At 41.3% G+C, this 25,742-nt stretch overlaps 1 protein-coding gene across 2 annotated transcripts in view; it reads right to left on the minus strand.

Annotated features, from left to right (window-relative positions):
* The window catches only part of efl1 (elongation factor like GTPase 1), an 89,553-nt gene that overhangs the window by 55,168 nt on the left and 8,643 nt on the right, over window positions 1–25,742 (minus strand). For both annotated transcript variants that reach the window (XM_063880482.1, XM_063880481.1), the window contains exons 9-15: window positions 22,685–22,764; window positions 22,012–22,148; window positions 21,783–21,905; window positions 19,334–19,433; window positions 2,523–2,680; window positions 2,026–2,186; window positions 866–1,001 (exon numbers count right to left, since the gene is read on the minus strand). In XM_063880482.1, coding sequence (XP_063736552.1) covers window positions 866–1,001; window positions 2,026–2,186; window positions 2,523–2,680; window positions 19,334–19,433; window positions 21,783–21,905; window positions 22,012–22,148; window positions 22,685–22,764 — 895 coding nt within the window. The remainder of the gene's footprint in view (window positions 1–865; window positions 1,002–2,025; window positions 2,187–2,522; window positions 2,681–19,333; window positions 19,434–21,782; window positions 21,906–22,011; window positions 22,149–22,684; window positions 22,765–25,742) is intronic.

The following is a 25,742-nucleotide window of genomic DNA, read 5'->3' on the forward strand; positions in this document are numbered from 1 at the left end:
TACAGCTATAGACACATCTTTTTAGGTTAGCTTTTTATTAGTGGAGCACTCGTTTAAATAGTCTGTTAGTCTTTATTATTTACCTACTTTCATATTGTTTTACTGGTCTTAAAGGATTTTAACTGTTATTATTTATTAAACTGTTTTAACAGCAACATTTCCCTTTATTTGGTCTTATAATATTTGTACTCTTTATTATAATTATGAAGGTTTTATAACTATCATCCTTTTACATTTTTTTGTACACGTTTGGTTTTATTTTATAGGGTTTTATATTTTTGCATCAATTCACTTTGTCTTGTGTCTTATTTTTCCGAGAGGAATCATTATTTATTTTATTGTATTGTATTTTTATTACCAAACCTTTCACTTCAAAGTGTCTCTCAACCCTTTAAAATGTTATATTTTGTTGCTATGCTGCATATAAAGGTCTTAAACATCTGATCTGAGGGGAATTTTTTGCTGTTTGTTTTTAATTTGTGATGCATGCCATTTTGTAAAGCACTTTGAGCTGCATGTGCTGTATGAAAAGTGCTGTATAAATAAGCTTTATTATTAATTATTATTTTTGGTGAGTCAACTAAAAAATGTAGTGATAAAACATTAGGTATCTGTAAAATGGTTCCAACTCTCATCCCTAGAACTTTTAGTTTAATAAATAAATTGTGTTAAATTTGGCCAGTCTCTTAATATTTTCACATCAAAATATGGGTCTCTTTCATGTAATTGCCACAAAAACCGAAGGAATGGTTTGGGTTCGATGCATGTGCCGCCATCATGCTCAACTGTTCCAAAATCTCTGGTTGGGTGAGACTAGGAACAGCCACTGTAGTGCAATAAGCAGAGAGAAGAAACAGATTCCTACCCAGGACGTTCCCAGCAGGCACCTGCTGCAGATCCTCCAGGTCACGGCCCATCAGCAGGAACAGGCTCTCCATGGAGCAGCAGCACATGTGAGGAACCTCAGGAACGCAGTCTGAAGCCCTGCAGCCGTCTGGCAGCTGGAGCAGAGGAGAGGTGGTATTGAGGATTTACACAAAGTGTGATACTGTGCACCCTTATTTTGAGCCTAGATTTGTTCACATTTGAGCAAATTGGCACTGTTAAGTATGAGATATTAGCAAATGAGCAGATCCCCTCTGAGTAATGACTCTGAGAAGGGAAGTTTGACTCCAAACCCTTACTCTAAATACAGAATATTCAAGTCTTTGTCTCTTGATACTAAGTTTCCTTTCTTTACATTTGTCTTTTAGGGTTGGTTGCTTTGTCTACACTGCAGCAATGTAAAGTCATTGAGATCACCAAACAGAGAAGAGCTTACAAGCAACAGTAGGATATTAATTTCCCTTAGACCATGACTGTATAATAAGAACTGGATCCAGCGTTGGAGGCCTCGTTCATTCCTATGAGAGCTGCTCATTGGTTCATGAAGACAAAATGGCCTGAGATTCTCGAGAGCAAAACGTCACAAATTACCCATCATGCTTTAGCTGTCGAGAGCATAGAGCATGCGCAGTTGATTTTCCCCTTAAACCCCGCCCCTCTGAATGGAGAGAGAAAATAAATGTGGATTCAGGTTTTAGCACATTTTACAACTTTAAGGACCTAATGTTTTTAATAATTGTACTGGGTAATTTATTTAGTTATAAAAATGATCCACCGATTTACAGACGTCTCTTTCCCTATATAAGTCAATGGGAAAAAGTCTTTCTGGGCCAGGTGACGTCACGGACTGATACGGAAGTTGTACTACACGGAGTTTGGCCTCTACAAATATTTTCCTCTAAATCCGGAGTACTTCTTGGGAGTCTGCCTTAGACGCGTGGCAAACCAAAGAAAATCCTGTAAAGCCTGCCAATGTCTTTATGAGTAGAGACATTTTGGGCTATCATTTTTTTACCAGGCCTCAAAAATGATTTACTCTATGGTGAACATTAGTATATTCAATCTAATAATTCAATGCCTAAATTAATAACAGAGGTTTACATTAAACAGAAGAAAGTGTAGAACAGTAGAGGAGTGTACCATGCTCAGGCCCTTGGCGGGGTCGTACTTTGGTCCAAGCACAAACACCCTCTGCCCTTTCTTCACCACCCCGCTGTAGATCCGCGCAAACGCCACAAAGTTCTGCTGCTCCTCTTCCTCCTCTGGCTTGGAGTCTTTCAGGGTCAAACTCTCCATCTTAGCTGACAGGAAGCACATGACACACACAGGAAGTACTTTAAGACTCTGGTCACCATCGTACTGTACAGATTCAGGATCTCTTAAACATTTACCAACACTAGCCGAGTCCAAAGAAGGATAAATGCTTACTCTTAACATATATTTCAATAGCATTTATTCAGCGAGTGCTAATATCCCATGTTTTAATGCGTTAAATGTTTTATTCTTTTACTTTTAGCACAAACGGACACCTATGGGCAAACAGAAATCAATACATATTAATATTGGTAGTAGTGTTGTGCATTTAGATAAATGCAAAGATAGATAGAGATGACTCTGCGATGGAGGGTCAAGCTAACCTGTGCTGATTTCTGCCAGCTGGGCTTCCTGTTGCATGCTCTCTGAGGGGGGGCGGGCTGTGGGGTTCTCTGCTGCCGTCTGATCAGCTGCCAGTTTTTCAGCATGTCTCTGTCTCGCCAGCTCTCTGCGCTGCGCAATCTCCTCGTGTGTCAATGGCCTACACACCACACACACACACACACACACACACACACACAGGCTTTGGTTTACTGAATATCTTACTATATTATGTGTCTCTTCAGGGACCGAGGGGATGATAAAATACAATTCAAGAAGTCAAGTTTGAGCAATGAATGAGTTTAAAGATCGGTCAGTTCCCTGGCTCACTTTATTATTATTATTATTATTATTATTATTATTATTTCACTTTCATTTTTCATAGCCACAGTAGAAATGACATGAAGAGATGCTAACACAGTTACACTTGATACATCATTTCTGTCTTTCATGGACATAAACAAGACATATGTCTTCATTGGTATTGTTGGAGCCAGTATTTTGTTTTTTATAAAAAAGGCCACCTAATCACTTATGTAGTCCCACAGTATAAAGGACTACAATTCCCACAGCACCACCCTCTAAAGTAACAGATGGGCAACCTGTCGCAAAGACGCAGTCGAGGCACAGTTTTTAAATCATTTTTAAAAGTTATATTAGCCTAAAAATAGAAAGAAAGAAAGAAAGAAAGAAAGAAAGAAAGAAAGAAAGAAAGAAAGGACCACCTACATTGTTTATTATTTTATTTGAGTTGTGCCTCTTTGTTTGATTTGACTTTACAACATTTCTCAAATTAGTGAATCTGCATTTCAAGAATGGCCTTAATTTGGGAATCACATACAAAAATGACCAAGCTTGTCAGACATTCATAGACAACTTGGAAGAGAAGATAAAGGCTGCAAGATTTTTTTCTATAATGTCTGACTCTTCTGTTGACCGATCAGTGCCGGACCAGGTGATAATTTCACCTATATTGAAAATGGTCTACCTGTCAACGTCATGTTGACTATGGTGACATTGGAGCATACTAACAGCCAGGGCATCCTAGACGCCATAATGTCTGGACTTCACCAAGCTGGGCTTTCAGAAGATGACCTAAAGGCAAAGTTGGTTGGGTTCAGATGTGATGGGGCCTCTGTGATGATCGGGCATAGAAATGGAGTGTCTGCCAGGCTGAAAGAGATGTTTGGATCGCTGGTGACCATCTGGTGTGTGGCTCATCGTCTTGAGCTGACCGCATTAGACAGCATGAAATCTTTTCCAGCTCTCACAGAACTGAAGCAAATTATCAACGGAATCTACAAACACTACCATACATCAGCCAAAGCTAGCCGTGAGCTCAAGACTGTGGCAGAAGCCCTCAACATACATCTGGTCAAACCAGGGACTATCGATGGCACACGGTGGCTTCCGCACACACTCCATGGTTTGTCAGCCCTTATCAGGAACTACCAAGCCATCCTTTTCCATTTGGAGAGCCACGCAAGTGACATGCATGATAGAGAAGCAAGTGACCTCATGAAGGGGCGGGCCAGCCACACTGTGAAAGGACTTAAGCAATTCAAGACAGTCATTTTTGTTCATCTTCTTCTTGATATTCTCAGTGAGCTGAAAGACCTAAGCCTTCTCTTTCAGAGGGATGGGCTGACACTACAGATGGTGTCAGATGGACTGAAGAAGACGACCCTGGCTCTTGTAGCCATGAAGGTAAACAAAATTAATAGTTGGTAAATAAACTCCCTAGAGAGAATTTTGTATGCTACAGTGTATGTTTAGTGATTGTGACAGTGAAAGACTTTTTTCTTTGATCGTGTATTTCAGACAGTCCCAGGCCAGCATCTGAAGCAGTTCTTGGATGAAGTGGGGCCCTTTCCTGGAAACATGTACTCTGGTGTACAGCTCAACAGGAAACTGGTGGATGATGACAACCTCCACAAAGTGAAAGAAAAACTTATCAATGGCTTCTGTGACTACGTCACCACACGGTTTGGCAGCCTTGATGATGGTGTCTTTAAAACTGCTGCCACCATGTTTGACCTTAGCAACTGGCCAGAGGACATCACTGACCTGGCTACCTTTGGCCTGGCTGATCTTGAGACTTTTGTCTCTCACTTTAAGAGAATTCTTGAAGCATGTGAGGACTTCAGATCAATTCAAGAAGCGAAACAGGAGTGGCTTGACCTAAAGGTACTAGTGCATCGACATTTCAGGCATCTTCAGTCTCAGGTGTTATGACAGAGACTTTTGCAAGGTGCCATAGGGAGGCCTGAACAGTTTCCCCACATGCAGATGATCATAGAGATACTGCTCGTGTTCCCGATGTCAACATCATGCTGGGAGAGAGGCTTCTCCTGCATGAAAAGGATCAAGTCTGACTGAAGAGGATCACTCTCTAACAAAATGCTAAATTCCCTCCTCCGTATATCTCTGCATGGCCCTGAGGTTGAGGACTATAATGCAGAGCAGGCAGTTGAGAAGTGGTGGCAAAGTGGCCAGAGAACACGACGACCCATGTTTAACGACACAGAAAATGTGAAGGGGAGATCTGGTGGGGTGGGTGAATGAGTGAGAGCAAGATGATTGACATTCATGAATGATGATAGAAGATCAATTTATATTCCTATAGTACTACTGACTTGTGAGGATAACTTGTAATTACAACTGAAAACAGATTCATGTATTAAACTGTATTATGGAACTTCTGTTTTTTGATTATCATTCATACCACTTGTATTGCCAGATAGAGGGTTCCGATCATAAAACACAGAGACCATACAGCCATACCATATTGAATTGAAAAATACAAATCAGAATTCTTCAATGTTGACATGACAATGATAAATGAGTCTTACTGTCTTAAAACAACACTCTTCCCTTCTACTCTAGGAGAGGCAACAGATCAGACTAATATTCATATGTTTAAAAGAATAAGTATTTTAAACTTATATGGTGGACCAGAGTCCATGGTGTGATGATTAAGTGACAAAAAAGTATCAAATTCTGCATAATTGGGGGGGGCGACGATACAAATTTAAATTTGGGACACTGCTGGTTATATCCGGGACAATACAAAGTAGAATTCGGGACAGTTGTGGGACACCGAGGGAAAAAGTTCATTTCGAGCCCTGTTAAGGCGTCTCGTGGCTTGATAGAAAAAATTAGAAAGAAGCCACGATATGTATTAATAATTTTCACATCCCATAAAAAAAATCACCACATTTCGAATACTGTCCATCGTTTAGCAACAATGAATGGACCATACAATAACTGTAATACTGTATTAGCTTAACAATAGCCAGTGCAGGACAATCAACTACAAAAAAAAACATTTAAAGCCGTCATTTAAAGGTCCCCTATTATGCTATATTTAAACAATATATTATAGGTCCATATCTATACAAAACTTGTCTCTGAAGTGTTTTGCTCAAAATACCAAACAGATCCCCCATTGTAGCATGCCTCATCCCCCTCTATTTCAGCCCTGTTCCTGAAGTGCTGATTCTGTGACTGTAGCTTTAAATTAACTAGCTGCTGTTGGCCACGCCCCTTTGGAGCTGCTGCTGGCCTCGCCCCTTTGGAGCTGCTGCTGGTCACGCCCCTTTGCAGCGTCATGATCTCTCCTCTGAATAGAGTTTTCTACCGGGAGAAACTCAGCAAAACGCTGCCGTGATTAAACGCCATATTATGTTCCAAACCACATCCAGCATTATCTCTGAAACAGTATGGAGCTCAAACGTTTCTCTCTCGGTTTACCACAAGGACAGGACATTTACATTACACATAGTCTCTCCAGTACAGCGTTAGCTCTGAGTGTTAGCGCTGTTTGCTAATGTAAACGCAGACCATATTACTTCCAAAACACGTGGCGCATTGTTTCTGATACAGCACATAGCTTATTCTTTCTTCAGTGTTTACCACTAGAACAGAGACATTATATGTATTATATATATATAACAGTGGTTCTTAACCTTGTTGGAGGTACTGAACCCCACCAGTTTCATATGCGCGTTCACCGAACCCTTCTTTATTGGAAAAATAAAATATGATTTTTTCAAATTCAAGACATATGTATATGTTTTACTGGTGCACAAAATGAACCGTGCATCACCTTCACAAAGAACAAAACATGATTTTCACACAAAAACAAAAACATAATAATGAATACTTACTGCAAATCAGTGTGACAGCCGCTATGAGTGTTTCACCAATGATGTGTGGTTTGCCCTGCTTTGCAATCAGGTAAGCAACTTCGTACGATGCTGTGAGGATCGGTTTGTTGATGGGTACAAAGCCGAGAACAGGCAGAGTAGCCTTTTCATCGAATCTGACTCTCTTCACCACTGGCGTAAAGTATACCCCCGCAGCCCCCGCGAGGCGGGGGGGCCCCGGCCCCCCTCATATGAGAACGGGCCCCCTACCTCTATACCCCAAAGCGGCCGCCGACAGCATGTTAGATTTCTACTAGAGCGGCCGCGGCCGGCCGCAATTTTGAAAGACACTACATGAAATAATACTGCGCCAGTGGATACATGAACAACTTACTTTTATTTTGAAACCCGGAAATTGGGTGTGTTGTCATTGACTTTTCTGAAGTATTTCTTAGCTAAACCTCGCTACTGACTGTGACTGATCGCCTGAAGATTACAGTGTTTCAGATGCCGTCGTGGCTAGCAATCAGAGCAGACACATCTCTTCTCACAGGATGAGACCGTATTTTTGTGCACCAATGATGACAAATCATCACGTTTGTATGGCAGTGATGTAAGAAAAGTCTAAATAAAAAATACCTATTCAAAATAGTAATATTAGTATCCTCCTGTTTGCTCTGACTAGCTAAAGTCTTCGTATGTCGCAGAAGTGTTGGTTTATAACTAGCACAGCCTCATCGTTCTCTAAATTGGTAAGACATCGCCAGATCAACGACATTTGAATGGATTGTAAACCCATGGCACTTTTATGTTCAGAGATATGTAACATTTAATTATTGGTCTGTATGGGACGTTCAAAAAAGCTAATTTTCGCGTTACCGCTTATGGAAATGTCTGTCACTTCGTGACTTTCGCAACCTCCAAAGCAAGCTCCCGCGTCTGTGGGTGAAAGCTATTTTGTGCACAAGTAACAACGATGGTAATCAGATGTGTTTTCTGTTTATGAAAGTCTGAAGAAACGTATTTTAAAATGTTTTATCGTTCGTCATCTCACTTTTCATGCCTAGTTTGCCAGCAAACTTGCTAGCTTGTCTTGTATTTACTTGTCTTAGACTGAGGTAATATTAGTCTGATGAGTTCGAGGTTGATACTAGCTAGCTATTGAATGCATCAGCCTCATCGCTTACTAAACTGATCATATTTAGATAAATGTATAGATAAACATGTATAGTTAAAAAAAACTGTGAAAATGAGTCACTGTTTCATTCTCACTTCTAATTATTCTTCGTTTGTGTCTACTAGTACAAGTTATTCAAATACTCTCCATTCTTTTTTTTTAGCTGTAAGCTCATTGTAAAAGCAGTAGCTGTGTTGTATACAGCTTTCCCGGGCCGCTAGGGGGGGCCCGTGTTCGTCTCCCGATATGATTCAATGCACGAAATATGCGATCTAATATTACGCGCCATTTCACCGCAGAAATGAAGCGCACCAGAGAAAAAAGTGGTGCTCAAAAGCGACAAAACAAAAAGAAAAGAGATGAATTTACATCCACACTGCCCAAAATTTCATCTGTTTTTGGGAGAGTGCAGCCTAACTCTCCACTTCAGGATGCACAATCAGGTAGGGTCGTGGAAAAAAAAAACTAGCGCAGTTACAGTAAAACGAGGCAGTGGCCTGAGGCAGCCTCTAGCCTCCACTAGCCTCCATGCAAGCTAAGCATCAAAGTTACGTTTTGTATTGAAAAGAAGTAAATAACATGTGACAATTAAACAAAGAGAAAAAAATACTTAAGTAAAACGTCTAATTGTTTCTCTCATTTAAAACGCAAGGGAATTGGATTTTCATCCATCCGTCCAGAAATGTCTTAAGCTAACATGTAGGCCCCTACAGCTCCCTCGTAGGCGTCTGTGTTAAAAACTTGCGGAGAATTTGTGACATGGCCGTGAGAACCCAAAATAAGTTCTGAAATGCAATCGGACTCTTCAAAGGGTTAGCAGCAGACGAGGAGGGAGGGATCGCTGCGCATCAGACAGACGCTGAAATCACAGGCGCATGCCCTTCTGCATCGGATGAGGAAGATGCCGTGCATCGGGTGGCTGCTGATGGCAGAGATAGGCATACCGCAGGTGAGGCTCTGGCTGTGCCGTTGACTCTTCTTCATAAAGACAAAGCATCAAAGTTGTTGTTTTTTATTATTGAAAAGCAGTAAATAGCCTGTGGCAATTAAATAAAGAGCCTGAAAAGACGCTGAAATCACAGGTGCATCGGATGAGGGAGGAGATGCCGTGCATCAGATGGCTGCTGATGACAGAGATGCGTGTACCGCAGCCGCAGGTGAGGAAGATGTCTCTGGATGTGCCGTTGACTCTTCTTCAACTGAGGGAGAGACCATTACGGGGCCTGAAGAAGAAATCCGGGACAGCGAGAATGTTGGGAGTGGGACTTCTTCTGATCTTGAATGCGCTGTTGATAGGCCTTCTGATCCTTACCCTAGTGACAGGGCTAATTTCCCTGTTGACATCTCTGACAGTGATGTTAAGAGATCGATTATAAAGCAGGGGCCATGCAAATACGAAGGCCCCTATCCGAGGGATGCTAGAGGCAGGTGCTTTTCTAAAGAGTACTATAACCGTGTGTCCAAGAAAGGTACACAGATATCACGCAAATGGTTGTGTTACTCTCCTAAAATGGATCGTGTGTATTGCCAGTGTTGTTGGTTGTTTGGTGACAGAACGTCTGTGGGCCATAATTTGGCATGGACAACCGGGATTAATGACTGGCAAGGTCTTTCGCGGAAGATCAGAGAGCACGAACATGCCCGTTGCCACTTGTCAGCCTGTGTTGTGTATGATACATGGCAGCAAAATGTAACCATCGACGAAAGGATTTCATCTGATTTCAAAAGTGAGGTTAGTTTTTGGTCAGATGTTTTAAAAAGGATTGCTGACGTTACATTAACCCTTGCGTCCTGTAACTCCGCTTTCCGTGCGCACCACGAGAAACTAGGAGAAATCAATAATGGAAACTTTCTGGCCCACATCGAACTCCTTGCGCGTTACGACCCCGTGTTGGAGAAGTTGATCAGAAGTAAAAGTAAAATCAAATACTTAAGCCCAAAAATTCAAAACGAGATGATCTCAATCATGGCACAAACTGTCTTAGACGAAATAGTGAAAGAAATCCATGAGGCAGAATTTTATTCGGTCATATTAGACACAACACAAGACATTTCCAAAGTGGATCAGCTAAGCCAAGTGCTCCGCTATGTCACGATTCCTAAAGATGACAATGATGTGCCCTCAGACGTGCAAATTCACGAGAGTTTCATGGGTTTCCATTCAGTCCACGACCAAAGCGCACACGGCTTAGAAAAAATTATTCTCGAGCTGTTAGAGATGAAAGGAATCTCGGTCAATAAATGCAGAGGACAGGGATACGATGGCGCAGCCACAATGAGCGGGGTCTACTCTGGCTTACAAAAAAGAATCTCGGATAGGGAACCAAATGCAATGTACGTTCATTGCGCTTCTCACAATCTAAATCTAGTTTTAAACGATGCGTGCCAGAATGTGGCAAAGGTGAGAGCGTACTACGATACAGTAGAGAAACTGTATGACTTCTTCAGCGCAAGCATTAAACGTTGGGAAATTTTGGAAGTGCAGTTCAAAGTGGCAGGGCAGCCAACTCTTAAACGTCTATGCCCGACATTCGTTGGGCATCCAGAAATGATGCGGTGCGCGCCCTTCGGTTTCGTTACCCAGACGTAATGAAAGCGCTCACTAAAATATCCCTGCTGTCCAAAAAACCCAAAGAACGCGCGGAGGCCACTGGTCTCAAAGCCAGCATGGAAAATTTTGAATTTGTGTTTCAAACGGTCATACAGGGTAAAATTCTTGAGTCAGTCCACATTGTTTCCCAACATCTCCAAAAACAAAACGTGGACATACTACAGGCAAGCCAGCATCTCTCAAGTGCGTCTGACAGCCTTGCGTCACTCAGAGGTGAATATGACAGCCTCAAAGAAGCTGCCCAAGACCTGGCCAAATTGTGGGGTATCTCTCCTGTATTTCCCGAGAAACGCAACAGGCGTACGAAAACCTATTTCGACGAATTGTGTGAGGACGAAAGGCTTACGAATGCAGAGGAGAATTTTAAAGTGTCGGTCTTCTACGCCACTTTAGACATAGTCGTTGCGCAGGTGGGTCGCAGGTTTGAAAGCATGCGAGAAGTGGCACGAAGGTTTGGGTTTTTACGCCCCGAGGAACTCATCTCGAAATCCGATGGTGAGTTATATGCATCAGCAAGTACTCTGGCTGCGCAATATAATGACGACTTATCTGCTGATTTTCCTGATCAGATCCTGTCATTTAGAAGCGCATTACTACCCGCTCTAAAAGAAATTGAACGTGGTGGGGTACAAGATTTGGCACGCACTCTCTTTGTGAAACACAGTTCCATATTGTCCAGTCTGCCTGACGTTGCCACAGCTATAAAATTGTTCTTGACCATACCCGTAACCGTTGCAACAGCAGAGAGGTCGTTTTCTAAACTAAAATTGATAAAAACATACTTGCGAAGCACTATGTCGCAAGATAGGCTACGGGGCCTAGCCATCATTTCTATAGAGAACAGGCGCGCTCGCAAGTTAGATTTAAACGGTGTGGTTAGAGACTTCGCTCATAGGTGCGCTAGGAGGAGTGCCCACATATACTCGTATCCAAAGATGTAAATGCTCTGTTTATCATCATTAATGTTACTTTTATTGCTGACTGTTGTTGCTGACTGTTTCATTGTTAGAATTATATGTAATAAATGGATTGGATAGCCTACTCTGTGTACAGAATATTAATGGGTTAACAAAACATCTATATAGGCCTATGGATTAAATGGGCATGGGATGTCAGGGGCTGAGTTGCAGCATCTTTTTCACTATTTTATGCAATTAAAACACACACACACAGGCCTATATATATATTAGGATATATATATAAAGAGAGAGAAGTAGGAGTAGGCTAGTAGTAAGGAGGCCGTGGCAGGTGGCGGTGGGGGGCCCCAGTCTAAGTACCTGCAGGGGGGCCCCAAGTGCTTGTGTTACGCCAGTGCTCTTCACCTTGAATTCAGCAAGCGTTGTGTTCTTGTATTCCCCATCTCCATGCTGCTTAAGGAAGTTTTCCCTTAGTTTTGCCGGTGCTAGACCAGAATTGCTCAACTTGGCATTGCAAATCATGCAGTTAGGACGCTGATTCCCATCACGTTCCGTTATACATGTGAATCCATATTGTACATATTCGTCCGACCACTTTCTTTTTTTGCTCGATATAGTAAGTATGAAGGGATTAAAATATTAAGAAAGAAATCACACAACGTACCATCACAACAGTCACTCGGCTACTGAGTCAAGTCGACTACTGAGCGCATCAAATTCCCTGCAGCACAGATAGACCAAGCGATGTAGCTTGATCACCTGCAGCCAGTGATGGCCAAGCGGGGCGTGTCATCATGAATCATATGAGTCGGGTGTGTGTCTTGACCTCCGCCGAACCCCTGAGACTGTCTAACCGAACCCCTGGGGTTCGATCGAACCCAGGTTAAGAACCACTGATATATAACAACTTTACTCTAAGTTCCTCCTGCAGACATCCTGCTGAATACACACACACAGCTGGGGAGGAGATTCAGCTAGCCGAATATGGGGGATGATAGGTTGGGACATGGGCGGGATGTTGCCAGGAGTTCAATGTAAAGCCAGCCCATATTTCTGTTATGACGTCATATCGGCAGCAAATCTGGATCAGCTCGTTTGTACCCCACGTTTTTAGAGATGTGGGTAAGGAGGAAAAGACAGAAGGTTGTATTTTCTGACACATATTTATGTATAAAGGACATCAAAAAGTGCATTTTGCATAATAAGGGACCTTTAAATGAAATATTCTGAGAAAAGTTTGGATTTATTGTGATCGATCAGCTGTTATATAAGGAAGGGGTGGGACTGAGCATAATTGGGGACCTTTAATCAACCAATCATACCCCACAGAGTCCTATTTTAAAATGTTGACCGATTTCATTTCGATATCATAACTATGATTGACATAGACTCTGTTCTCAGAGGAGGGTCAGATTTTACACTTCCCACACAGCGAGAGCAAACTTCAAAAAGCGAATACAATTATTCCTACATCTGTGTTGCTGCATGACCTTTTCTGTGGGGTGCAGTGTGGTTGGAGAGTGAGCGTATGTGTGTGAGTGTACACCTCTTCAAAAAGGGACCACAGTGACTACTCCATCCCAACTGCTCACAATAGGGCAGAGTGACGCCATGCCACAGAGCTCTGCTCCATGAGGACAAACCACGTAAAAACAGCCCATAATTTGCCCTTGACAACAGCAGCAGACTCACTGAGGTGGATCACTACTCTCTTTTGCATTCATTTGATATGATTGTGTCCACAGCCTGAGTTTAGGATCTTAACAAGACCAAACCCTGCTGGCCCAGCTCACAGCTTCTCTCACTGTGTTTCCTTCAAAACAAACAGACCAAAAGTACTATGTTACAACGAAGGTTATTAAGGTATTTGTACAATCCGAACATCTAAATAAAAACATAGCTGTGTGATAGATACAGGGCTTCATGCTCAGTCCCTGCCTCTCCCTCGCTCAGTGGTAATGATGGGAATGCTATGCCTGGGTTTCTGGGCTCGCCTGCCGTGGTTATGAAGTAATGGCTTCCAAACACCAAAGAAGGATGAAGACAACCACATGCAGACCTTTCCTACATTGTGAAGGAGGAGGGGAAAAGTGTGCTGGAAAATTAAACAATATATTGATATTAAAGCCGTCTGCAAAACACACTTCATGGCTTTGTACCGCTGAATGATTTCGATTGAAGATTTGTTTCCACTCTGGCTGGAGTGTAGAAATGTAACCGAGCAGCGACTGAGATGATATTACTTCTGACATTCACAGAATGATACAGCCGAGACAGATTATTAGATTTCAAGCTGGAGAGGATTCATCTTAAAGGGGCCATGTTGTGCTGTTTGGGTGTTCCCTTTCCTCTACTGTGTTAGATAGGTTTTAGTGCATGTAAATGGTCTGCAAAGGTTAAAATCCCTGTGTTCACTCCATAGGGAGTCCCTCTCTCACACACTCCCCTTGCCGGAAATGCCTCCATTGGACTCCTTTGCGCTTCTATTGTCTAGCACTCCAGCCCATTTTACGCTATAAGCTAAGAGGTGGGACATCTGTAAGTGGTTGACCAATCACAACAGAGCAGCTAATCAATCAGAGCAGACTGGGCTCTGGTTTCAGACAGAGGGTGAAAAGAGATGCTGCAGCACAGGCAGAATGAGGAAAAAAAAGAGCTTTTTGAACATTAAAGCATGGAGACATGTCCCAGTAGAGACACTACATACTGATATACACCTGAACATCAGCAGGAGAGGACTCTTTAAAGTAGAGACACTACATACTGATATACACCTGAACATCACCAGGAGAGGACTCTTTAAAGTAGAGACACTACCTACTGATATACACCTGAACATCAGCAGGAGAGGACTCTTTAAAGTAGAGACACTACCTACTGATATACACCTGAACATCAGCAGGAGAGGACTCTTTAAAGTAGAGACACTACATACTGATATACACCTGAACATCAGCAGGAGAGGACTCTTTAAAGTAGAGACACTACATACTGATATACACCTGAACATCAGCAGGAGAGGACTTTAAAGTACAGACACTACATACTGATATACACCTGAACATCAGCAGGAGAGGACTCTTTAAAGTAGAGACACTACATACTGATATATACCTGAACATCAGCAGGAGAGGACTCTTTAAAGTAGAGACACTACATACTGATATACAGCTGAACATCAGCAGGAGAGGACTCTTTAAAGTAGAGACACTACATACTGATATACACCTGAACATCAGCAGGAGAGGACTCTTTAAAGCAGAGACACTACATACTGATATACACCTGAACATCAGCAGGAGAGGACTCTTTAAAGTAGAGACTCTACATACTGATATACACCTGAACATCAGCAGGAGAGGACTCTTTAAAGTAGAGACACTACATACTGATATACACCTGAACATCAGCAAGAGAGGACTCTTTAAAGTAGAGACTCTACATACTGATATACACCTGAACATCAGCAAGAGAGGACTCTTTAAAGTAGAGACACTATATACTGATATACACCTGAACATCAGCAGGAGAGGACTCTTTAAAGCAGAGACACTACATACTGATATACACCTGAACATCAGCAAGAGAGGACTCTTTAAAGTAGAGACACTACATTCTGATATACACCTGAACATCAGCAGAATAGAGCATCTTTAATAAAATATGTTGGTTAAGAAGTATAAAGGTGCATCAACAACTCACCATGTTTATAATTCACGGTTACATTCAACGTATTCTATGTGCATCTGACAGTAAACCTTCCGATATTTGCAAAACACTCATCTCTGATCTTAACTCCGGTGATGTAGTTTGGCAACTTGAGATGATTTAACACAAGGTAAATTTTACCGTGACAGGACTGGTGAGCCAAGAGAAACACATGCTTCTATTTAGACCTTTCACATTTAGCATCTTATCTACCTCTGGCACTGGCTAAACTAATTATACATATGTATATCCTCTAGTGTCGGGTCAATCATTACTGGATCCTGCAAGCTGCATGAGACTGATACGGACAAAACTGACTGGAGAGAGAGGGCTAGGGAGGGAGAGGGAGAAAGAGAGAGATCTCCATATAATCCAAAAATAATTTAAACTTATGAATAATGTTGTTAATAAGCAATACATTGATTGTTTAAATGTATTCATTAATTTGTTGTATATGTTAAACGTTGCATAAGATTTGAATCATAAGCTATTTCATTTGAACCATGACTTCTTACAATCTCAACAGATTTCTTGGGTTGAAGGTGTCACAGTTAAGCCGACAGGCCATGGGGCATATAGTATTATTATAGTTTGTGTATGAAGCCTCATTAGCAGAGATTTTAGGAAGGCTTTTTTTCTTCCTAACTCACAGTCTGAAATGACCTTTACTTCTTTTCACTAAAATCCGTTATTCTCACTCTCTGTCTCCTTATTTCTGAACCTCCTTATCCTCATCCTTCGACCTATATCCGACAGCCTGTCCATATGTCTTCTACTCTGCTCTCCGCTCTGTTTCCCTAGGAGTGTATAGGCAGAGTCTGCCATTAGGATCCAGTACTGTGACAGCAGGAGAAGGGGGGGTGAAAGACCTATGTAGTGGGCATCAGATATGCTGGAGTAGAAGCTGAAAACAGACAGAAAGTCCTGGAGAAGGAGAGCAGGGAGTTACCATAGAAGTATAAAGAGAACTGGACACAGTGTCGAAGGCGGAGCCTGTCCAATCCTATGAGAGCTGCTCATTGGTGCATGAAGCCGTACTGTAAATGGAGCTACTATAGATTCAAGTTGTCATGATCCTGGTTTCGTGTCTGTCATGTCTTTGTGTTGTGTTATACAAGCTCGCCGTTTGTTTGGACCCATACCTGCCTCCCGTTCATTTTACTGCACTTGGGTCCTGTTTCCCCAAACCCTGAAACAAGTAGTACCAGAATCATGGTCCATGGTCTTGGTCCCATAGAGCATAACCACTTGAGTCTCTTTTAAGCCCCGTCTCCAATCTTCCACGCTCTATTCAGGGAAATTAATGAAGAGGGAAAATAACTCTGGATTCAGCTAAAAAAAAAAGAAGATGTACAGATGTCTTTTCCCCAATGTAAGTCAATGGGAAAGAAATGGGCCCAAATGACGTCACAGACTGAGACAGGAGATGTAGTAACGCTTGTAACGACTAAACAAAGCAATAAAATAGAGACTTCATTTAAACTGATCTGCCGCTGGGGCACCAGAAAGCGAATCTTACGGGAGTAAAATAATGTCCAGGCAAGAATATTGTTTGTTCTTTTATTTGGTCATATTCCAAATATACAAAAATGAACAAGATTTCACCGGTGGCCTTTCCTATGGCCCCTCCTGCTGGTTTCTCCTGGTGATTTATATAGTACAAACAAAAACAGCTAGAAAATAATTATTGAATTACTAAATAACATAAACTCTTATATAGCTCCAACAACGCCATTTGGCTACTTCGAAAATGTGCTTTAATGGCCGGCGTACTTCCTCTGGGTGTTACAAACATGTATGCTGTATGCCCACACTTAACTTCTGGATTTCAGCGCATCAAGTAGACACAAGATTAAGCATCTTTTTTACTGGGACTTCAAAAGCTTAGATTAAATTAGAATATTTTTGGTCATACAAAACCACAATACATTGATCCTAACTGATTCATTTTACATTTGTTTCCAACTGTACGTATCATGAGTTTCATAGAGTTTCTGTCCAAAGACTTTTAAACCATGAGTGGAAGACACTGCTGCACCAGCTTATTCACACTTTTTGCACACAGATATACCTCACTGTAGATTTGAAGAGGGCAGAAACTATTTTTTTTTTATTGGCAGGATATTTAACATCCCCAACCTTAAACCGAGGCTACGCATTCGTATACAAACACAAGAGTTCCCATACCTCAGCAGGTACAAATGTGTTGTAATAAACCGCAATCATCTTTAATTTGCAAAGCCTTGTTTCCAACCGGTAACGAGCTTCAGTGTTGAGTCAAAGACGGCTGTAATGATAAAGTTCACAACAAAGCAGAGGAAGATTTTATAGCTTCAGCACAATTAAGCAAATGCAAATGGCTCAATAGTGCACAATGGGGCGGAGCAGAGACAATGAAAGCATTAATAACTCACACATGGGATCCACACACCACACCATAACCAGTGCTGGGACCACCGTAATGGTTCCACAATATGGAACTCCTCTACCCGCTTCAATAGGATCAAGATAGAATGGGATAACCCAGGTTTAGATCCAAACACTGAAGCAGGGAGCTCTGGGATGTCAGGCTCACTGCATCACTGACTGGAGGAGTCTACACTCAGTTCCCCTCCAAGGACACACAATAGGGAGCATGGCAGCTGCATCTCCCTCAAGGAGAAGGACTACACAACTTGGAGAGTGACAAGAAACGGGGTATAAAGTTTCCCAATCCTGACTGCAGAGGGCAGACTAATGAAGCTCAGCGCAAGTTCAACCAGGAAGACCGTCTTTATATCTGTCATTCACATATTTCCACCTCACTACTCTCACCCTATAACCAGCGATCGGGGGCACTCCCCCAGCTAAACCAATCACTTTGCCTCTATTCCCACAAACCAATCACAGCGCATCGTCATACCTTTAAATCTGCTCTCTCCCCACTCACAGTTGCGATTTCAGGTGACTTGACACAGCCCTCCTCCACCCCTTCCACCTCCCGTTCCTCAGAATCCAGGGTCCATGTCAAGCTTAAACTCCTCCTCTTCAGACCTACCTCCATCAATCCCTTCATGCCTCCACTACCACCAGTGTCTAGACCCTAGACCTGTAGGTTTAAATGAACTAGCTGCTGCTGGCCACGCCCCTTTGGAGCGTCATGATCTCTCCTCTGAAGAGAGTTTTCTATCGGGAGAAACTCAGCTAAACGCTTCCGTGATTAAACCATATTATGTTCCAAACCACATCCAGCATTATTTCTGAAACACTTCTCAGTGTTTACCACTAGAACAGAGACATTATGTATTACATAAAACACAGCTGTAAGTCCCTCCTGGAGACATCCTGCTGAATACACAGACACACAGAGAGGTGCTGCGGAGGGGATTCAGCTCGTGACTGTATATGGGGGACGATAGGTTGAGACGTGTCACGTGGGTGAGATGTTGCCAGGAGTTCAATGTAAAGCCAGCCCACATTTCGGTTATGACTTCATAACCGAAGCAAATCTGGATCAGCTGGTTTGTACCCCTGGTTTTAGAGATGTGGGTAAGGAGGAAAAGAGAGAGGGTTGTATTTTCTGACACTTTGTGAGTCTCCTTGTGACTAATCCCCAGACCACACTGAAGAGTTTTAATATGAACTATTTCAACCTGTTGTGTCCATGTGTGCACTCTCTGCAACCTTCAGCACCATGGAAATTAGGGCCAGACTGAAACTCGACTTGTGTTGCCATGACCAATATCAAGATTTAAGAATCGGCCTACAGATTCATCTTAGTAAACATATTGATATGGATGCCCCTTAATTTGGTTTAACAGAAGTCTGGCACTCTGAAAGTGGCTATAAAACACAGTATACCAGCTGATTGTTTTGTATTTTGTGCAGTTTATATAAACAAGCCACCGTTCCCTATAGTGTTGCATTATTTTACACCAAGAACTCTAACCTAAGGAACCATACATTTATTGGAGAACTCAAAGGTTTGAATGTCGGATATCGGTGCTGTGATCCTCACCAGTCGACAAGCATTTAATTACTGACTGTAGAAAACCAAACGTTTCATTCAAGTTTTTACATTCTTGAATGAAGTCTTGTGTACTAGTGTCAGAGCAGGGATTCAAAAGTGAAGAGATAAAATGATTTGTTGTTTTCTGTGAGCCTTGAGATCTGATATGCAATATATGAGGCATATTCACAGAGCAAGAGGGAAGAACAGGACTGCAGCACCATCTACTGCCTACACCATCTGTACACACACTCATACACTCACCTTTGTCTGTTCTTAGGCAAGGCCTTGTTGTCCACAGTGAACATCTTGGACACAAAGATAATGAGTGGATCATCCTCCCCGCTTCCACACCGGAGGAACGCTGCAAAGAACCAAAGAAGGAGGAAAAAGAGTCAAACACACATAAAAGTGTGTGTTAAAAAATGTCGAACTGGCCCCGGCCGTGGCACAACTGGCTGGGGCACCTGCACTGTATGCCGGCGACCCGGGTTCGATTCCCTGCCCGTGGCCCTTTCCGGATCCCACCCCAACTCTCTCTCCCACTTTCCTGTCACTCTCCACTGTCCTATCCGATTAAAGGCAAAAAGCCCCCAATTTTTTTTTTTTTTTCAAGTGGAACTTAAGGTACTCTTCTTCAATGCCTATGGGTCTGCCTGTAAATTCAGACTTTCTGGAAAGAGTTCTTAACATCCTTTCCTATGTTACAGGTGTGAAATTTTCATTATGCCCTAATTTGTGCATTCTCAATATTTTTCCTGTAAACTGCAAACACAGCAAGTCTGAGAGAAAGATTACAGTCTACTGCTTATTACAAGCAAAAAACACTATAGCCAAGTCCTGGAGATCAGCTACTAAACCGAGTTTGCAGGTCTGGCTTTGTGGACTATCCTATTCCCTTGCTCTTGAAAAACGTACCTCTCTGCTTAAGGGTAAGGCTTTACATCATTTCTGAAAGGGGAGAACGCCACAACAGCCTTTCTATGATTCTGCAATGTCAAGTGATATGTGTATGCTTATTTTTCTTTTATTATATGCTCATTTGATTTGAAAAACCATGCAGATTCATTTTTCTTTAAATATGTAATGGGACTCGTTGAAGTACCTTGCCATAAAACTTTGTAGGACGATGCCGTGATGTGTATCAGCCATCTGTTTTGCTGTACATTTTTTTTGTTTTGTTTTGTTGATGTGAATAGGCAGTGAAAAAGTTCATTAAAAACACTTGATTTAAAGTGTGAGTCAAAACGTTATCCAAACACTGTTTTTATTTGATGGTGCACAAGAGGGGAACAGGGCAGGACGTCACACCTATAATTTGCTTATAGTTATACTTGGTTGTGACAATTTTCTTCTTTAATATGATACAAACGTCTGTATTGCACTTTTAACTTGCATCTATATCATCTGTGAGCATGTGTAAAGTGCTGAGATGTATTGCTTTTAATTTAGGTTCTTTAAACATGTATTTTTGGTTTTCACTCATTTACTTATTCACTTTACCTCTTGACTTGTTGTGTCCGCTCTCCATGTCTTTTCTCATTATGTTGTGTTTTATTAATGTACAGCGTTTTTATTTTAAAACTGTTATATAAGTAACATAACAGCATTGGGAGACATCTTTGGAGTTTTCTTCACAGAGAAATGAGAAATGAATTGAATGCTGCAAAAATGAAAAAAATGAAGGCATGATTTTGAAAAGAATAAGGGATCGCTATCATTTTGGCTGAGATTGCTTTTGCAATATGTGAAGAAGTGATCATTTCTGCATAATAATCCTAGCTATTATTGAACAAAACATATCAATGATCATGGTTGGATTTAAAGAGGATGTGTATCAAACAACATTATATTATTTATTCTTTACCAAATATTATTTTATTTATTTTAAATGTCCATTTTAATAAGATTTGTATTAAATAAATATAATATAATAACAATTATATAACCTGCCTTTTAAGATCTTGCATTACACTGCATTAGGACTACCTAGAGACAGATATAATGAAGGATATGAAAATCATTGTTGGGATATCCTGACTTTTAGTCCCAAGTATTCAGCTCTAGAATCACTGGATACTACATTTCTCATAATGCATTGATATGAACTTTTTGATAGCGCCTCCCTGTTTAATAACCACTAAAGCCTTTCAAACCCCCCCTCCACAGAAGATATAGATATTCAAAATATATTTCATGTAATTTAACCAACCTTAATGTGGAATAAGTGGATGTCCCCTTTAATTCAATCAAGTGTGTGTATGTGTGTGTGTGTGTGTGTGTGTGTGTGTGTGTGTGTGTGTGTGTGAAAATGATGAAATGAAACCCTCTTTATTGTCACATACATGCACACAGCAGAACACACACAGTGAAATTGGTCCTCTGCATTTAACCCATCCTAGTACTAGGAGCAGTGGGCAGCTATTGTGCAGCGCCCGGGGAGCAATGGGGAGAGGGATTGGAGATGTCCGGTGCCTTGCTCAAGGGCACCACAGCAGGGCATAGGAGGTGAACTGGGACCTCTCCAAGTAGCAGTCCACCTTCCATATTTTCAAGTCTGTTCGGGGACTTGAACCGACGACCCTACGATTCCCAGTCCAAGCCCCTACTGACTGAGCCACTGCTGGACGTGGGTGTGTGTGTGTGTGTGTGTGTGTGTGTGTGTGTGTGTGTGTGTGTGTGTGTGTGTGTGTGTGTGTGTGTGTGTGTGTACCTCTTTTCAGTTCCTGCGTCTGTTCAGGCAGTGAGTCAAATCTCCGCGCTCCGACACTCATCAGCTTCTCCACCCGCTCCTCCGTGATGTCTAAGGGGCTGGGGAGTTTCTCACACACCATCGCTGCAGTCTGAGTTAAAGAACACACCAGATGCACAGACATCCCATAATATGCTCACACATAACCCCTTCCTGTTCTGTTCCAGCGCTGACACGGGACAAAGGATACCAAGGACAGCCTGGGACACAGGTAACCACTGGCTGCAGATGGCAGACAGCAGGACTTTGGGGTCAGAGTGCCGAGAGTCCCTGGACATCACCTTCAACCCCAGAGAGGACACCACCTTCTCCACCTTCTCCTTGTCTCTAGTCACAGGAAGAGGAGAGAGCCTTTAAAGACAGACCGTGTAGATAACATACACTAAGCTGTTCTATTTGGTGTAAATATAATGAGCGTTAATGTGTTATCGTGGTGTAATATGGTCCAAGCTTAGGCACTTTGAGAAGCTGAGGCTTAAGGACAGCAGCGGTTTATTTCAATATGCCGTGTTACTACATACAGCCCTGGAAAAAATGAAGAAACCACTCCACATTATTCCCAAATCTTTATCTATACATGTATGGCAGCCAATCCAGTGTCTGTTGAATTCCAAAAGAGAGAAATGTGGTCAGTAGTTTATAGAATACAATAAAACAGATAAAAAATCCTTTACCTCAAAGACAAACCTATAAATAATAAAACAAGACAAACTGATAATGCTGAAGCGGCCTCTTCATTTTTTCTGCGGCTGTATATATGGCAGTTACGCTCTGGGTGGTGCCAACTTTGTTCATGCCAACTCAAAGTTAAAAGAAACAAGAACATATTCAGTGTGCCATTTAAAGTTGTATCTTTCACACACCTTCTGGTGACCACAGCATCATATAAGCTCCAAATGTTGTCCAGTACCAGCTGCACAAAAAGAGGCTTCTTCCCTTTGGCCTGCAGCGAAGAAGAAGAGAACATCAGGATGAATGTAGGAGACACAGAAGGAAAAACAGTTTGACTGATAGCTACATGGCTTCACGTAGCTCCGATTTTATTCTAGGCATAGATGCAGACATTTTCAAACAGTTATTTCATAATCTCATTAGAGAAGTGGGGGAAGTACTCAGATCTTGTACTTGAGTAAAAGTAGAAGTACTCAGATCGTGTACTTGAGTAAAGTAGAAGTACCAGAGTGTAGGAATACTCTGTCACAGTAAAAGTCCTGCATTCTAAATGTTCCTCCAGTGAAAGTAGAAAGTATTCTCATCTAAATGTACTTAAAGTAGCGACAGTAAAAGTAGTCATTGTTTGATTGGTCCATTTCAGAATAATATCTCTGATATGTTTTATAATTATTGATCATTAAAGTGTTCTCAGAGCTGGTAAAGGTGCAGCTAGTTTGAATGGCTTTGTATACTGCAGGGTAGCTGCTGAATTTACTGCAGGTGAACTAAAGTCTGACTTAAGGGCTGATTATATTTCACATCATTAATCCAGATATGTAACTAAAGGGATTAAATACATGTAGTGGAGTAAAAGTACACCATTTACCTCTGAACTGTAGTGGAGTAGAAGTACAAAGTAGCATTACATAGAAATTGTCAAGTAAAGCACAAGTATCTCAAAATTGTACTTTAGTACAGTACTTGAGTAAATGTACTGAGTTACTTCTCTGCTCATTAGGTGTTTGTGTTTCTTTTGTAGTCTTTGGATGTTGCTGATACTGTCTAACACTAGAAATGCAGTGCACTGATTATAGAAACGTACCTTCCGTGTAGGGTTGGTACAGAGTTAATATGCGACTACTGCACCTCAGTGTTTCCCCAGTAATTACCTAGATATGCAATAGTCTATTTCAGTCCCAGTGCAGAACCAGAATTATTGACTTTGTGAGGAAAGTCAATAATTCCAATTTTCTATCAGAGCTAATATTAATGCACTTCTAAGACTAAGAGGTTCTTCACACTCATTTCTACCCTGAGCCGAGTACAGCTATCAGAATAAACACAGACTCCTTACAGTGTTCATAGCTGAACGTATTGAACACAAACTACTGTCGATCAGTAGCGTCAGTACAGTGCCTTATCACACTTTTACCTTAGAACAGGGGGTCCACATTTTTTCCACTGAGGGCCACATAGAATAACATATGAAGGGCCGGGCCCCTCACTAGAGGTGAGGTACATTGTCTCATAAGTTAAGTTATAAGTTAGCAAAATCAATCAAATATAGGTCAATTATATTTGATAATTGAATATGCTTTACAACAGCCTACATCACATCTTTTCCAAGGATTTCATTTATTTTGTTTCATAACGTGTTGGCAGCTCATTCCTTAGATCAGAAGCCTCAGATTGCTTATAACAAAGGGAAATATGAAGGGTATATTTCAAGCTTGTTATGTAAATAAGTTACTGGGCCTTTTACAATAAATTAAGATCTGTTAGAACATTGTTTCAACTTTAATTGACATTGAAAAGTGGCATCATTAACACATGAATACTTCTGTGTAATATCTGTTTAGATAAATATTTAAGAGCACAATATAAGACAAGCATACTTTTTGAAGGGCCATTTAAAAATGGAAAACGGGCCGGAGTTATCCCCCAGTCCCTAGTTTGGACACTCCTGCCTTAGAACAATACTGGTGCAGCCTTTTTAATACCTGAGTCAATGGTTAGTAAGGCGCTGATAGTTGAACTTGCTAACAGTTATGGTTTGTGAGTTGATGCCTGCATTACCCCACAGGAATGGAAATATATGGACAGTCAATGAGAAGTTCTAGTTTTTGTTAAAAAAAAAGAAAGTACATTTAATAAAATGATTAGATTAGATTTTTCAAACAATAACTAAACTCCTAAAAAGTTAAACAGATCATTCAAATATCGCCTTGCTGTTAAAAATATGTTTTCTTGTTCTTACCAGTAATGGCAGAGTAGCAATTGAGTGTGTGTTACAGTGTGTGTTATTGTGTTCTATCCCTGGTAAAAAATATCCCAATGTAAGCAGAGTATATTAGAAATTAGGGATCACCAAACAGAAGTAGTCCATCTTAATGAGTGTTGCTTACAGATACCAATGTGTTTTATATTTCTTATCTCACTCAAAAGTTTTACTTAGCTAACTAACAGGGAAATTAACCTACTGCATCACCTTCATCTCGTGATCTTAAGATGGCTAAAGTTAGCTACTTTATCAGTCATTGGGTACCATTCATACCAGTGAGCGTCTTAGACTGATCAACAGCCACTACTCATGAGTTCAACTTTATATTAGTCACAGGAAGATTGTCTTTTAATAGTTATAAATCAAATTCAGGGTGCTATCAGAGAGTTGGCTGTGAACTGACCAAAACAACAACAAAAGAGTAATAGATAGTATAATTTAAGCTTAATATCATCAGTGAGTCAATGACACACTGCTGCCAACTCCATGGTAAGGAAAGCAGCTATTGGCTGTCCTAAAACTCACTAAATTACGTCAACAAATTTGCATAATATGCCATTTGAATGTAATTGTAATGGACGCTGTAGAGACAAAAGTCAGTAAAAACACCCGTAATATGTTCAGAAATACAAATGAACTTTCTTCTGTTGATTTTTCTTTTTATGTTTGCCATTGAAATAGTCCATCACTTCATAACTTTATTGCCCACATTTCATAAATACATTTAGTCCTGTATTGTTAAATGTAAGAATACCACATTTAACCAAAAGACTGTTATGTGGGATGGAATTGGCAGCTCTACGCCCAGCCTTCCTTCTTTATCCGGGCTTAGGACTCACAAAGCGACCCTGCAAGCCAGGGCGGGTTTAGCGGCGGCACTGTGCATGCACGATTCATTTGCAGTCAACCAAAAGTCTACAATAACACCAGATCAAGTAGCTAGATTTGTCGCTAGTAGCTTTTGACAAAAAGAAGTCTCCGGAGGA

Source organism: Eleginops maclovinus, chromosome 4, assembly GCF_036324505.1.
Source record: "Eleginops maclovinus isolate JMC-PN-2008 ecotype Puerto Natales chromosome 4, JC_Emac_rtc_rv5, whole genome shotgun sequence".
Lineage (NCBI taxonomy): Eukaryota > Metazoa > Chordata > Actinopteri > Perciformes > Eleginopidae > Eleginops > Eleginops maclovinus.